This window comes from Sorex fumeus, unplaced genomic scaffold, assembly GCF_029834395.1.
Source record: "Sorex fumeus unplaced genomic scaffold, SorFum_2.1 ptg000122l, whole genome shotgun sequence".
Lineage (NCBI taxonomy): Eukaryota > Metazoa > Chordata > Mammalia > Eulipotyphla > Soricidae > Sorex > Sorex fumeus.
Window position 1 is genome coordinate 36,157,783 of NW_026606179.1, and position 15,669 is coordinate 36,173,451.

General features: G+C 41.4%; 1 protein-coding gene across 1 annotated transcript in view; it reads left to right on the forward strand.

The window, feature by feature from the left end:
• Positions 1-15,669, forward strand: part of FTO (FTO alpha-ketoglutarate dependent dioxygenase) — a 414,772-nt gene that overhangs the window by 108,920 nt on the left and 290,183 nt on the right. Inside the window, exon 2 of the mRNA XM_056136631.1 lies at positions 3,577-3,654. Within this exon, the coding sequence (XP_055992606.1) occupies positions 3,577-3,654 (78 nt within the window). The remainder of the gene's footprint in view (positions 1-3,576; positions 3,655-15,669) is intronic.

Sequence of the window (15,669 nt, forward strand, 5' to 3'; positions counted from 1 at the left end):
CTTTCTTTCTTTCTTTCTTTCTTTCTTTCTTTCTTTCTTTCTCTCTCTCTCTCTCTCTCTCTCTCTCTCTCTCTCTCTTTCTCTTTCTTTCTTTCGTTGGGCCATATCTGGTGGTGCTCAGAGCTCATTCTTGACTCTGCACTCAGGAATCACTCCTGGTGGTGCTCAGGGGACTATATGGAGTGTGGGGGATTAAACCTGGGTAGGATTAGCTTTACCTGCTGTACTATTGCCCTGGCCCTTTTAATAGCAATTTCTTATGTGAATACAAGTTTGATTTTCTATTCCTTTTCACTTTCAAAAATATACTGGAGAACTCTTTTTGGAGGGGGCAGTATATGAGGTGGGTAACACCTGGCTCTATGCTCAGAGATTCAATTTTTATTTAAAATTTTAATTTTAAGGAAATTTGTATTTGTATACCATTTTTTGTGACACCTTCTATTTGTATACTATTAATTTGATTTTCTATACACTCCTGGTTGATATTACCATGATAAACATGACCAAAGTTTTCTTTAAATTTAAAGTGCTGAGGGAACTTCTTGCATTGCGAATTCTAACCTGTGTTGGGGTTACAACTACGTGCTTTCCCCTGGAACTGTTTCTTTCTCTTGTCCCAGCCCGGAGCTCTTAGATTTTTTTTTTTGTACTGGGGCTTGGGACACCGTGAAGAACTTTTAAATCTAATAGGGAGCTTCTTTGTTCTTGTTTATTGTTACATTTTATTGTGTGGATGAGCCATAATTTATGTAACTATCCTCTGTGAGTGGAGATTTAAATTTTCAACTTTTTGTCCAGTTGAGGTATAATCCATGTACCACAAAATGTACTCTTTTAAATTGTGTAATAAAATGGCCTTAATATGGTTTCAATTTTTGTTTTATAGTCATCTCTGAGTGAATTTGTTAATACATTCCTCTGATCATGTTACAGGTAGATCCATAAAATACATAGTTAAAATTAGGATTGCTGGATCAAGTGGGCCATGTATTTTAAAAATTAAAAATTGGTGTTCATTGCTCTCCTTTGGTATTATAGTATTTTGTACTCCCAAAAATGAAGTACAAAAAGGCTTTTTCTTTTCTATTGCCACACGAGGTTTTTTTTTTAATCCCTACCTTTTTATAAGGCAATTTTAATTTTAAGGAAAGTGTGCTATTTGTATACTACTAATTTGATTTGCTATACATTCCTGGTTGATATTACCATGATAAACGTGACCAAAGTTTTCTTTAAATTGAAAAATATCAGTTTTGTGATTGATTCTAAATTGATCTGATTAGCTAATTGGTACCATTGAGGCTTGTCAATTGTTTATGTCCAGGGCCAGAGAGATACTAGAGTGAGTGAGGTGCTAGCCTGGCATGCAGCTGACCCCGGTTTGATTCCCAGCACCACATATGGCCCCTAGCTCAGCATTGCCGGGAGTGATCCCAGAGTGCAGGGCTAGGAGCAAGCCCTAAGCACTGCACAAACCAAGCTAATGTACAGAGCTGATTTGATCTGTGTGCTGTAGTTGAGGTCATAACTTTCTGATCTCATTTCTCTCCTGCCGTGTAGAAACAGTGATGCTGACAGCACTAAAATGGGCTCGACAGTGCCGGCTGTGGATGTTTAAAACTTTTTCCTTATGAAATTGGAAAAGAATCAAAAATGCCCAGTACAGACTTAGTCATTAACCTAGAGATGAAAGGAGGTCACTTTAAAAAGTACTGAGTTGGTGAGGGGTAGGGTATATCTCAAGTGGTGGAGCACATTCCCTGCATGTGCGAGGCCCCAAGTTTTATTCCTGGAACTGTGGCTCCCTGTCCCTGCTACTGGGGTAGCCCAGGCGCCCCCTGAGCACTGCCTGATCGAAGCAGGCCCTACTGGCGGACTAACAACGACTCAGCTGGGCCGAGCCCTGGGGATGTAGCTCCAGCTACCCACTCTGCCTCCTGCACTGCGGGGTGGTCTCTGTAACACAAGGACTGTGTCAGGAGTAGATCTTAATTTTCAAAGATGTTTCAAGAGTGAAGAAACATCTTTTTTTTTTTTCTACTTTTTGGGTCACACCCAGTGGTGCTCAGTGGTTACTCCTGGCTCTGAACTTAGGAATTACTCCTGGCTGTGCTTAGAGGATTATATGGGATGTGGGGGATCAAACCTGGGTCAGCCGTATGCAAGCCAAAAGCCTTACCCACTGTACTATCACTCTGGCCCCCAAGAGTGAAGAAACATCTTGATGCTGTGCAATGGTGGGTGTGTTTGGGACTTGGTTTGGCATTCTTTCCAGGAAGAGTATCTTACCTAGAAAGATTGAAAAGCTGTCTCTAGCAGGTTATGTAGACTGTAAGATTTTCTATAGAAAATGGTAATAAACGATAAAGTCATGCAATTTGTGGCTGCGTGGATGGATCTGGAGAGTATCATGTTGAGTGAAACCAGAGTGAGAGGAACTCAGTGTGATCTCGCTTATATGTGGGGTATAAAGAAATCCTGTAGGAGAATATCAAATACCCAGCGCCAATAGAAATGAAGAACAGGAAATGTCTCTTCAGTAGGAAGCGTGGCACGGGGGCAGGGATGGTTAGGGAAGGTAATATTAGAGGACAGTGGGGGAGGGGAAAGAAGCAAGCTCAGCTAGACTCACAGTGTACTACAGGTAAGAGATTTTGTGGGAGGGAAACTGGAGACATTGGTGGAGGGTAGTGGGCACCGCTGAAGGGATTGGTGTTTGAACAATATACACCTGAAACTCAATCATAAATATCTTTGTAACTTTGAAATTCATGGTGATTCAATTAAAAAGCACAGCAGGTAGGGCGTTTGCTTTGCATGCGGCTGACCCGGGTTCGATTCCTCCATCCCTCTAGGAGAGCCCAGCAAGCTACCGAGGGTATCCCATCCGCACGGCAGAGCCTGGCAAGTTCCCCGTGGCGTATTCGATATGCCAAAAACAGTAACAACAAGTCTCACGATGGAGACGTTACTGGTGCCTGCTTGAGCAAATTGATGAACAATGGGAGGACAGTGGTACAATGCTACAAAAAAAAAGTTAAAAGAAAACTGTAATTGGTGGCCCAGGTAGGATAACAGATAGGGCACTTACCTTGCACACAGCTGCCCTTGGTTCGATCCCCAGCACTCCATATGGTCTCCCAAGCCCCACAGGAATGATCCCCAAATCCCCAAATTGAGAGCCAAGAGTGAGTCCTGAACACTGCTGGATATGCCACCCCCAGACCCACCCCTCAAAAAAAAAAAAAGAAAAAAAAAGAAAAAAACTGGTTTCTATCTCTTAAAGTTTACTTGTTAATTTTGGTTTTGGGACCACACCCAGCAATGCTTGCTGTTTACTCCTGGTTCTGCATTTAGGAATTACTCCTGGTGGTGCTCGAGAACCATATGGGATATTGGGGATTGAACCCAGGTCGGCTGCATGCAAGGCAATCACTCTCCCTGCTCTGACCCCATTGTCTCCTAAACTTTATACACTCAAGTTGGCTTAATTTTTTTAATGACAATATGGGATTATCTTATTTTTTGGGTCATTTTACGTTGTCATTTCTAATCGTTATTATCTTTAAACAGAAACGGAGACTTCTTGAAGAGCTTGAAGACACTTGGCTTCCTTATCTGACCCCCAAAGATGATGAATTTTATGAGCAGGTATGTTCTTTTAATATTTTTAATCCATTTGAAATGATTTGTTCTGTCTATCCAATTTTAGCTGAGGCACCATAGTCTCAGGGGCTAAGTGAGAAGTGAATGGTCTGATTTGACCATTCAGTGATGCACAGAGCACGTCGATCTCTTTGCAGTCTGCTTTCTGTGATGAACTTGGTCCTTAAATAGTGAATTGATTTTACTTCCCTAAATATCTCATGTGCTTTCCTTGCTTGGCTCATTTTATTTCTTCTGCATGGAATTCCTTTTGCCTCTTGTCCTGTTGCCAGATGTCTAATTTCTCAAGACTTTACTAAAACCTCCTTGTGGAAGTGTCTTCATTTTACCTTTCCTACAGAGTCGACTGCACTGTCCTTGTGCTACTTGCATCTTATAAACACATCTGCCGCACCTATCACAGTGCACTGCAGGTAAGAGATTTCTGGGCGCTCTCCTTGAACTAGGTGAAATTTGACTGAAGCTTAAACAGATCTACTGTGGCAAAAAGCAGAGTTTATTGACTTCGATGTCTAAACCACATGGCTGAATCCAGCTTTGAAAAGAGCATCTTCTGATCATTGTTCTCTACTTCTCAAAAATCTTTTCTCTGTCTGACTTTGTGTTGGTTCATTTGGAACACTAATGTGATGTGTGTAGTCTCTAGCTCCGTGGATCTTAGACAAAGGTGCTGAGTTAATTTTTCCAGATTTTATCAAACTCCCCCAGGTGTTGACCAAGTTGGAGACCTGTCCCAGGACATTTGTGGAACTAATTAGTTTTAGGTTCTCAGAGAATTTTATATTTAGGGTTTTTTTTTTTTATAATTTATTTATTTATTGAATCACTGTGGGAAAAGTTACAGAGCTTTCGGGTTTAGGTCTCAGTCATGTAGATACCAAACACATTTCCCTTTACCAATACTCATTTTTAACCCCGAACCCCAATAGACCCCCACCTCCCACCCCTCCCAATTCTTGTGAGGCAGATGAGTTCTAGTTAATACTCTATCTACTTTGACTAGATAGATTATTTCGATAGAAGATGCACAATTATTGTTTAGAGTTTACGACCCACCCCCCACAATCAGACATGCTGAAACAGCATTGTGAAATGATTTGCTTTCTACAACTTGGTTTAAGAATAAAATGATGTCTATCGCGGCCGCGCGGTTTTGAATGTCTGCTATTTTACTTATTGACCCTGGAAGAATTTCTATTAAAAGTTAGCTAGTTAAGAGATTGGTTTCTGTGCCCTGGAGTCGTGGCCGTGCCGGAGAGCCGCTCGTGGGGGGCAGCTGGCGACCTCGGTGGGGCGTGGGGGACGGCCCACAAAGCCCCCCTTCCCATGAGGTCCCTGCCGCTCCCGCCAGCCCCGGCTCAAACCTGCTTTCCACAAGGCTCCCGTGCGGCCGCCATCTTTCTTTCCAGAGAGCTAGGGTTTTTTTTTTTTTTTTTTTTGCTACTTGTGTAGCTGATATGTCATCTTCATTGGTGAATTTCTGTGTTGCCTGTTAGTAATAGCTCATGTGTCACCTTCTGTTATTTTGGACACAGAGTCACCACTTCCCTTTTACATGTCCCTGCAATACTTTATTTGTACCTTTCTTAGCACTTACCTCATGGCTTTATAATGGATTTTATAAGCTGTCTCCCACCATCCACTCTGCTTTGTATAATGTTTGACACCTAGTGTTGAGTTTGCGTGAACCAATGAGTGCACATGCGTTTGTTAATTTAAAAAAACAAATTACATAATCATGAGTTACATATAGTTTGTCTTTTCTCTATACGCGTTCAGTCCTTCCCTAGGTAAGTGGGCATCTAGGAAGATTAGAAGCATTTATAAAGAAACATGTTATTCTTGAGCAACAAGGTTTTTCTCCTGTGAGCTTTTCTTTTTCCAAATTATTTCCCCCTTTTCTTCCTTTACCCCCAGCACCCCAATTTTCCAAGCCATCTTTAATGAACATGTACTCTTTTGTAATCAAGAAAAGATTCTTTTTAAAAATACCCTGAGTACAGACAATGCACAAAAATTGCAGTCCGTTCTTGAATCCTAGCTAGAATTTTTGTAGATATTAACTGTTTGGTCCACGATTACACACATTGTTAGAAAGCAGCTGCTGCGCCACTTCAGCTTTTATATTGGGAAAGTTGTACATGAAGTATTAAACACAAGGGGTTATCAACCCACTGTGCTCTGAAACAGCCTTACACTGGGGGATAAAAGGAAACTCATAGGCAAACAGAACAACTACCAAGGCTTCTCTTTTATCTTAGCAAGACCCGTGACAAACCTGATACCAATATCTAATCATGTTAAGTGCACCTTACAATAAGGCTTAGTGCTTCAATAAAACCTTAGTAAAGCAAATCTGTTCTCTTAAAAGGCGAAGTAAAAATAGTTTTTAGTGACACGAATAAAGAAAGTTTAAAACTGACACTGGGTTCATTACGCAGGCTCTCTCCACAGAAATACCAATCTAACTGATAGTCATTAAAACAAGACGTTATGCAGCTTCCATTTTGGGCTTGTTTTTTAAAATAAAATTTCCCCCCTGTGGTTTGCAAAGTTGTTCATAATTCAGTTTTTACAGGTATTCAATATTCCAACACCAGTCTCACCACCACTGTGACCTTCCCTCCACCATTATCCACATTTTCCCTACCGCCCCCTCAAGCCTTTCCCTTTCACAAAATAATTTATTTTAAATTGCTTGTTATGGCTAAACGCCTCACGGAATTAATAAAAAATACTTCAGTAAAAAAGTAAAGTGGGAATATTATGACATCTCACCATGGGATCATTAAGTCCTTGTCTGAAGGCTTATTAAGCTTTTTTGTTGCTAGTTGAGCCATCTGTGTTTGTTTGGCCTAGTTGGCTTCTGTGTTACTTCCCCATCTAGTTTAGTGTCTTCCTACTGGGATGTCAGTATTGTAGAATTTAGAGTTGTCATGAGGCCACATTGGTGGCTGCACATTCCAGAAACTCCAGGAGCTATTACTGAGCAGTGAGTTTGCATGGGGGCAGTTGTGGGGTGTGGGTGTGGCTGCTGGGGCTTCCAGAAGTACGGGGCAAGGGGGAAGGGTTGGGTTGAGGCTTCCTATCCTCACTCTTAAGACCCCAGCATTCTCAGCCTGAAAACAGGTGTACCCTAATACTCGACAGTTTGGCGTCTCTGCAGATTGAAGCAGTGGAGTTGGGCATGGTGGTGGGTGTGGGTGAGGGTGTGGCTGCCCAGGCTTCGATCCTCCCAACTCGGACTTGTTTAATGAGGCCTACAGTGTGTCTGAATTGTGCTCCACACAGCAGCTCCTTCATTCATCCACATAAGTAATGTGTTCAGCTGCTGCTTGACCTTGGGTTCAAGGTCTGTATTATCAAGCCTGTTTTATTTATTTATTTATTTGCTTTTTGGGTCACACCCAGTGATGCTTAGGGGTTACTCCTAGCTCTGCACTCAGGGATTAGTCCAGGTTGTGCTTGGGGAACCATATGGGATGCTGGGGATCAAACCTGAGTTGGCTGCGTGCAAGGCAAACGCCCTACCCACTGTACTGTCTCTCTGGCCATTTATTTATTTTTATTGAATCACCGTGAGATACAGTTACAAAACTTTCAAGTTTGAATTTCAGTCATACGTTGATTGAACACCCATCCCTCCACCAGTGGACATTCTCCCCACCCTTTCTAACCCTCCCCCTGCCTCTGTGGCAGACGATTTTCCCCATACTCTCTCTCTCTACTTTTGGGCATTATGGTTGCAATGTAGATACTGATAGGCTATCATTTTTGGTCCTTAATCTACTTTCAGCACACGTCTCCCATCCCGAACGATTCTTCCAACCATCATTGACTTAGGGATCCCCTCTCTATTCCAGCTGCCTTCTCCCTCAGCTCATGAGACAGGATTCCAACTATGGGGCAATATTCCTGTCCCTTGTGACTACTGTCATTGGATGTCAGTCTCATTTTATATTCCACAAATGAGTGCAGTCATTCTATGTCTGCCCCTCTCTTTCTGACTCGTTTCACTTAGCATGATATCTCCATGACCATTCACTTATAAGCAAATTTCGTAACTTCATCTTTCCTAACAGCTGTATAGTATTCCATTGTGTAGACAAAGTTTCTATAACAAGTTGTCTGTCTTGGATCAAGCCTGTTTTAGAAGTTAGGAGAAATGCTGTGAGTGGTAGAGCTGGAGTTCAAGTCACTGTTTTTTTTTTTTTTTTTGAGTTTCAAGAACCTGGGATTTTTCTTTACACTATATGTCCTACCCATGTTCAGATTCCACACACCTTCTACCAGCTCTTTCAGTCAGACCAAACAGAAGCAGAACTACAAAAAAGCTCCGCGCGGTAAAGCAGAGAGAACCTGTTCACCACAGCACAGAGGAAAAGAGGAATCACCTAGTCAGAAAATAAACTCAATCTTAACAGAAACACCAGCCCTGCACTTTCCCCTGTCATTCAGTCCTCGTGTTTCCCAAGAGGCTCTAGAGTGCTCTCAGTGCTTCATCTCACTTCTCTCTTACAATACCCATCTGAGGCTGGTGGTACCAAAACCTCATTTTAGACACGAGGACAGTGAGGCCCAGGATGCTTAGACATTCTGTGTTGTTCAAGATGTCCATAGCCAGAACTGTCAAGACCTTGAATTCTGCCAGTCTGTCTGGGTTTGACTCATGGCTACTCTCCTGCCTTTATGTCCCCTCCTATCTCTCGGCACTTCCGGATTGCTGGGCTTCCTTCTGGAGGATGGTCCCACCCTCCTGTCTGCATCCCTGACCTTCCTTGTGTCCTCCAGGACTCCAGTGCCATTTGCCCCTGTCGCCCTAAGAGTCTTGCAGGTGTAGATACGTAAGCATGAGTCAATGCTGATTCATTCCTTAAACAATTCTGTTTTCCTCTACTACTCTGTTGCAGAATGTCTGATTTTTATCTTGCTGCTATTTTTTTTTTTTTTTTAGGTAACACCTGGTGATGCACAGCAGTTACTCCTGGCTCTGCATTCAGGAATTACTCCTGGCGGTGCTCGGGGGACCATATGGGATGCTGGGAATTCAACCCGGGTCTGCCGCATGCAAGGCAAACGCCCTACCCACTGTGCTATCGCTGCAGCCCTGCTATTTTTTTTAAAACAATTTTTATTGTGATACCAAGATTCACAAAACGATTCATTTTACTTTTGGGGGGCTCATACTTGTCAGGGTGCAGGGCTTATTTCTGGCTCTGTGCTCAGGAATCACTCCTTGGGTGGTTTTGTTGACCAGGTGGGATGCTGGGGATTGAACCCAAGTGGGCCACATGCAAGGCAAGCACCCTGCCTGTTGCACTGTCTCTCCCACCCCAGTCCTGTTGATCTTATTTTGCATGCATCCATCATTCCAGTGCCACACCCACCTCCAGAGAACTCGCTTCTCTCCACCAGTGTCTCAAGGACCCAGCATGATGTTTTAAACATCAGAGATGAAATTGTTACAATTCACAAATGAGTTTGCCTTTTTGGAATTTCTTTCTTGTCAGACCAGGTATGGAATGGGCAGATTTAAAAAAAAAAACAAAAACAAAATAAAAGAACAAAACTGAAGACTCTCACAGAGAAAGGAGCTGTGGAAAACTATAAAATGGATTAGAGGGCAGGGGCATACTGAAGGGGGTGGGAGATCACAAACAGTGTGGTTCCCTCCGTGCTCCAGGCCGTGACATTTGAACCAAGACAAGACCCTGTGGAGACGTAGGTGCAAGGCATCTTCCGGGGCAGACACAGTTAACACGTTTTCTCAACTTAAAATTATTCTCATATGAAAATTTTTGCAACATCCTGCATCCGTGGTACCATCTTATCCTCTTGTGCCTTTGTGCCAGTTTGTCCCTGGGTCTGGAGCACCCTCCTCCCTGTTCCTGTGTGGCAAGCTTCAGTTCCCCCTGACAGACCTCAGACCACCATTTCTTTCTCACCTGGGCACAGCAACTGCCTGATTTCTCTTGCCCCTGCCTCCAGCCTGTGAATCATCGTCTAGTGTACTGTTTTTAAGAAACAGAAAGCAGCTCAAAGCATCTTTTGTCTTGCTCCAAGCAAGATAACATGCTATCTCCTTCAAAGGAAAAAGCCTGGGATCTGACTCCTACCTCCTTCTCTGCCTTTTTTCCCTCCCTGTCCCTCCTCTTCCTCTCTGGCATGCTGGCTCTTACCTAACACTTACCTGCCCCAAGGCCTTTGCAGGTAAAGTTCTCTCACCCTGGAACTCTTTGCCCCCAGGTGTCTGCCGGACTTGCTCACATTCTTCCCCTCTCCTGTTGCTATTACCAGAGAGCCTTTCTCTGACCTTCTCGTAGGTCAGATAGCAGCATTCTGCCCTAATGCTCCCTGTGCATTCTATTTGCGTTTATTTTTTTCTCCATAATCCAGAGCACCATATGTTTTACAGTAAACACTAGATAAGTAAACACTAGATAAATAATATCATATTTATGGACTATATAGGTTATATGGGCTGGAGTGATATCACAGCGTGTCGGGCGTTTGCTTTGTATGCAGCTGGGTCAGCCAACCCAGGTTCGATTCCTCCACCCCTCTCGGAGAGCCCGGCAAGATACCGAGAGTATCCAGCCTGCACAGCAAAGCCTGGCAAGCTCCCTGCGATGTATTCCATATGCCAAACACAGTAACAAGTGTCACAATGGAGATGTTACTGGGCCCGCTTGAGCAAATCGATGAATCATGGGAGGACAGTGATAGGTTATATGTTTATTTGACACATGTGAGTTTCCAGAAACTGTATCTTTTTGTGGTCTTCTGTATTCTGAGCACCTGGTGCTTCTCACATAGTCTAGGCTTGATCAATATTTATTTAGGAAATGAGGATTTCCCAGATTTTCTTATTGGTTATTTCCTTCTCGGATACCAGAATATTCACACTTCTACTGTGATTCCTTTCTCTGACTGGTGGTTTATATTTCTGTCTTAGCTATTAAATGGTGATTTGTTTTTAATCATCGAATTTATGGCATCTATTGCAGTGTCTAGTATATATCAGATAATTGGAAAATTTTAAATACATCCTGGAGAACTATTGGATGAATGAATATATGAATGATCTTTGGGCAACTTTGTGGTTCTTTCTACTCCTCGTGATAGCTGATGCAAGGTCTGAACCCTGATTTTGAATTGTATCTTCTTTGGGAGGCTGGTCAGTATCATGCAGCTAGGGTGGGCCAGAGAACTGTGGCACCCATTTGTCTTGGGTTGGACACTTAGTCAGAAGGATTTTTCTCCGAGGAATGATAGGACTGAGACAGTGCAGATTTCTGTAGAATGCAAAATGTGAAATCTCTGACAACCAGATTAGAAATATACTACCATGAAATCAGAGTACCCTTACAGTTATAAATAAAGAACATTTCCCCAGTCCCATGAAGTTTTAAAATTTTATCTTACACTAATCAGAGTTTGAATTCATTTATTTAGGGAAGTCTTCTATAAATTGATATTTTTTTTATTTAACAATTTGACTTCTCTATATGATGAAATTCTTTTAGAACTATTTTTGTATGAAGTAGAACAAGATTTTATATATATATATATAGCCAGACACAGTAACAACAAAGTCTCCAATGGAGACGTTACTGGGCCCGCTCGAGCAAATCGACGATCAACGGGAGGGCCTTTACTTTACTTTACTATATATATTTAGAACTGTATTTTTTGTATGAAATAGTTTATATACTTATATGCCTTTAAAATAGGCAGAAAATTAGGGGCAAAGCAGCACTATAGAGGGTAGAGTGTTTGCCTTACACAGGGCCAACTGGGGTAGATCCCCAGCAGCCCCATATGGTCCCCCAAGCCTGCCAGGAATAATTCCTGAATTCAGATCCAGGAGTAACTCTTGAGCACAGCTGGTTGTGACCCCCCGCTCCCCCCCCCTCCACATAAATGCTTTGAAACTAGGCAGAAAATAAAGTCTGTTCACCCAGAGGACCTGGAATTTCCACATTTTTGGCCCTTGATAAAGGCCTTCCATATTAGTAAATTTATGTCTAAAATGCTTTTCTAGATGCTTATTAAACTATATAATTGTCATTTATGTCACAGAGTCTTTTGTAGGTCTCGATATATGAACAGACAGCTATTAATATAATTGCATGACTATACACCCTGGAAAAAAGTTTAATGGGATTAAGTGCAAAACAAATGGCGTTTTTGAAAGTTGTCCAACATCTGTTCCAAATTACTGTGTGATATCTGATGTTCTTCATGTACCTGTTCAAAATGAAAAGGGAACTCACTTGTCTGACAGCATAAGTTAACATTAAATATGTAACATCCTGTACTTTCCCAGGGTTAGTTATTGTTGTCTTTAAGGAAAAATTTAATAAACACTATGTGGAACTGTTGAGTATCAGGTATTAATCTATTTTATAAATGAAAGATAGGATTTTCAAACTTGGGTTTTTTTTCTCTCTTGCATTTCTTTGAGATAGCGGTCGACTTGGCCAGTTGTTATTACTGATGTTTATCATAGTCGAACCAAAATTTTCGACTCAGTAAACATATTCAAGTTAGATTTAAATAGTAGTAGAAATTGGGTGGAACATTTTTGAATATTTAATATCATGAGAAAGAATGTCTTGGTAAATAAATGGCATAAAGTAAATGACATAAACTTTATTTTTTATTTTTTAATTTATTTTTATTGAGTCACCATGAGATACAAAACAGTTACAAAGCTGTTCATGGTCGAATTTCAGTTAAACGTTGTTCCAACACCCATCCTTCCACCAGTGTATATTTCCTACCACCAATGACCCCAGTTTCCCTCCCGTCACCCCCACCACCACCCCCAGCCTGCCTCTATGGCAGTCATTCCTCCCTCCTCTCTCTCTCTCTCTCTCTCTCTGCCTTTTGGACATTATCATTTGCAATACAGATTCTGAGAAAACTAAGAACTCTAGAATGAAACATCTTCCCCTGATTTTCCTGATGTAATAAGCATTTTACATTTATTTTGGAAAATTGGAAAAATATACGGATGTCTAAGGAAAATAGATTCAAATTGCATCCAGGCTCACTGCGGAGATAACTACCATAAACATTTTGTCATCTTTTCCTCTCTTTTTATCTATGAACATATGCATAGATAAGTTCTATAAATATTTCTTTTTATGAAAATGGGATCCTGTTGTTTAAATGTTTCATTCCCGATTTCTTGTAGATCAGCAGTTTGTTGTTTATTTTTTCAAGACAATATAAAACTTCATTTGAAGTGTGTTTCTTAAGAATTCTTCTTTGGGTATTTGTTTTTTTATTTTTAATGATTATGATTATGAATAGCAGCATAAAGAATATCTTTATGATCTTGGTTTCGTTTCTCTAATTATTTCCCTATAATAAATTCTTGGAACTAGACTAGCTGAATGAAATGATAAAAACATGTTTAAGTTCTAATGGATTTTGCCTACTTGGCCTTAAGCAAAGTTGTAGTTTGTGTTCATAATTGCAGACTAATAGAATATTTGATTTTTCCCTTACCAACAATGTGTAATACTAATATAGCATTTTGTTATTTACAGATTTGATTGGTAAGCCTAACATATAATTTAATACAGTTTATATGAACTTTTTAAACTTATTTATTTTACTTTATTTAAACACTATTGTTTATTTTTTTAAATTTAGTTTTTATTTTCTTTTTGGGTCACACCCAGTGATGCACAGGGGTCACTCCTGGCTCATGCACTCAGGAATTACTCCTGGCAGTGCTCAGGGGGCCATATGGGATGCTGGTAACCAAACCCGGTCAGCCACATGCAAGGCAAATGCCCTACCCGCTGTACTATCACTCCAGCCCCTAAACACTATTGTTTATAAAGTTTTTTCTAATTTACTTGCTATGGGCATTCATTGTTCCAGCACCAGAGTGATCTGCCCTCCACCGTTGTCCCCATTTTTCCTACCACCCTCCAAGCTTGCCCCCTTAGCAGGTACACAATTAATAATTTATTTACTATTGCTTATTACAATTAAGTAATGGAATAAATGAAATAAATCAAATTACTAATTACTAATGGAATAAATGAAAAATTACTTTAGTATAAGAAAATTTGTGACTATTGCTGAATCTCACCAAGGGGTCATTAAGCCCTTGTCTGAGGATTCAGTGAGCTGTTTGCGACTAGTTGAGCCTTCTGTATTATTGTCTTTATTTGTTGAGCTTAGCTTTTCTGTTACTTTCCTATCTGATTTGGTGTGCTCCTACTGGGTGTCAGTATTGTGGAATTTGGAGGTGTCTGGTACATCCAGAAACTTCAGGATCTGTAGAACTAGACGGATGAGATGAGCTGAGTTGAGTGGGATGTGGGCGTGACTGCTGGGGCTTTTGAAAGCCTGGGGCGGGGGTAGAAGAAGGTTACCTGTTCCCACTCTGAGACAACGACCCCAGAGTTCTCAGCCTGAAAACGGATGTATACCAGGAATTCCTGCCGTTTGGTGTCTCTGCAGAGATTAGTCGTGAAGCAGCGGAGTTGGGCCACTTGCGTGGCGGCAGCTGTGGGCTGCGGGTACAGTTGCCAGGGCTTTGACAGGCGCAGGACTTGGCCCACCTCACTTTATGAGCATTTTCTATTAACTTACATATAGAGGTACACTTTTAAATGTATATGTACATAAATTTGAAATGGTTCTTTATTAAGAGTGCTAAGCATTTGGGGACTGGAGAGATAACTCCAGCAGGTAAGGTGCTTGCCTTGCGTGTGACTGACCCAGTTCAATTCCTGTCATATGGAGCCAAAGGCAATGCCAGGTGTGATCCCTGAGTGCAGAGCCAGGAGTAAGCCCTGAGCACAGCAGGGTGGGGTCCCCAAACAAGCGAAAAGCAAATATAATTGAAATATTTAGCATTGCTGCAAATATTTGTTCAGTGTTGCTTTTTCATTTTATAAATTTTAACGTAAAAGTTTGAAAGTTTGAATAGTCGCTTGTCATTTTTCCTTTCCCCCCCCAACAGCTTATTGATAAACTCTGTATACTTTACATCAAGGTAGTCGTTTAGAATCTTCCCACGTGCCTCTTTGCAACCCAGACACTCACTACTCTGCTTTCTATCAGTCTTAAAGCTGTTCCCGGTTTGTTACAAAGAATATTTTACCACTTAAGTTTGAGCCAAGTACTGTAGATGTAATGAGAAATAAAATTGTTACCATCTCTTAGGAGTTTATGGTCTTGTAGGAGAGATTATTACAAACATGACAGTTCGAAGAAATATATAGTTGGTGACTGATAAGAGCTATGAAAGATAAGCACGAGGCACAATGGGGTTTGCCTATCTGAGGGCAAAAATTCAGGGAAGATCATTTGAGATGGGGCCTTCCATTTAGAGGGTAAGGCTGCTGGACCCCGCGACTGCCCTTGAGAAATAGAAGTGCTAAGAGAACATGAGATGCCACTGAAAAAAAATTTTTTTTGAATAATGTTCTATGTCACTGTTGTTGTTTTATTAATTTATTTTATTTGCTTTTGGCGAAGATAGTTTTTTTTTTTATTATTGAAAGTTACTTAGAATGATGTAAGGGGAAAAGAAAGGAGAAGTGTTTGTTCAAGAGCAAACACTTCAGAGTGGAAATAGGCCAGCCAAGTGACCTAGAGACAATCAAGCAAGATATGTGTTCAAGGGAGAACAAGTGCTTGGAGAGCACATCTTTATTTTTTTAAATATTTATGGATTTACTTATTTATTTATGGGTTTTGGGTCATACCCGGTTATGCTCTGGAGTTACCCCTCCCCTGGCTCTACGCGTAGGAATTACTCCTGGCAGTGCTCGGAGGACCATATGGAAGGCTGGGGATCGAACCCAGATCAGCCGCATGCAAGGTAGACATCGTATCCAAGGAACTATCGCTCTACTAGGCAGTGCCCAGGGCTTATATCTAGCTCCGTGCTCAGGCATCATTCCTGGTAGGCTTCTGGGGACCACATAGGATGCTGGGGATGCACTCAGGTCAGCCGCATGCAAG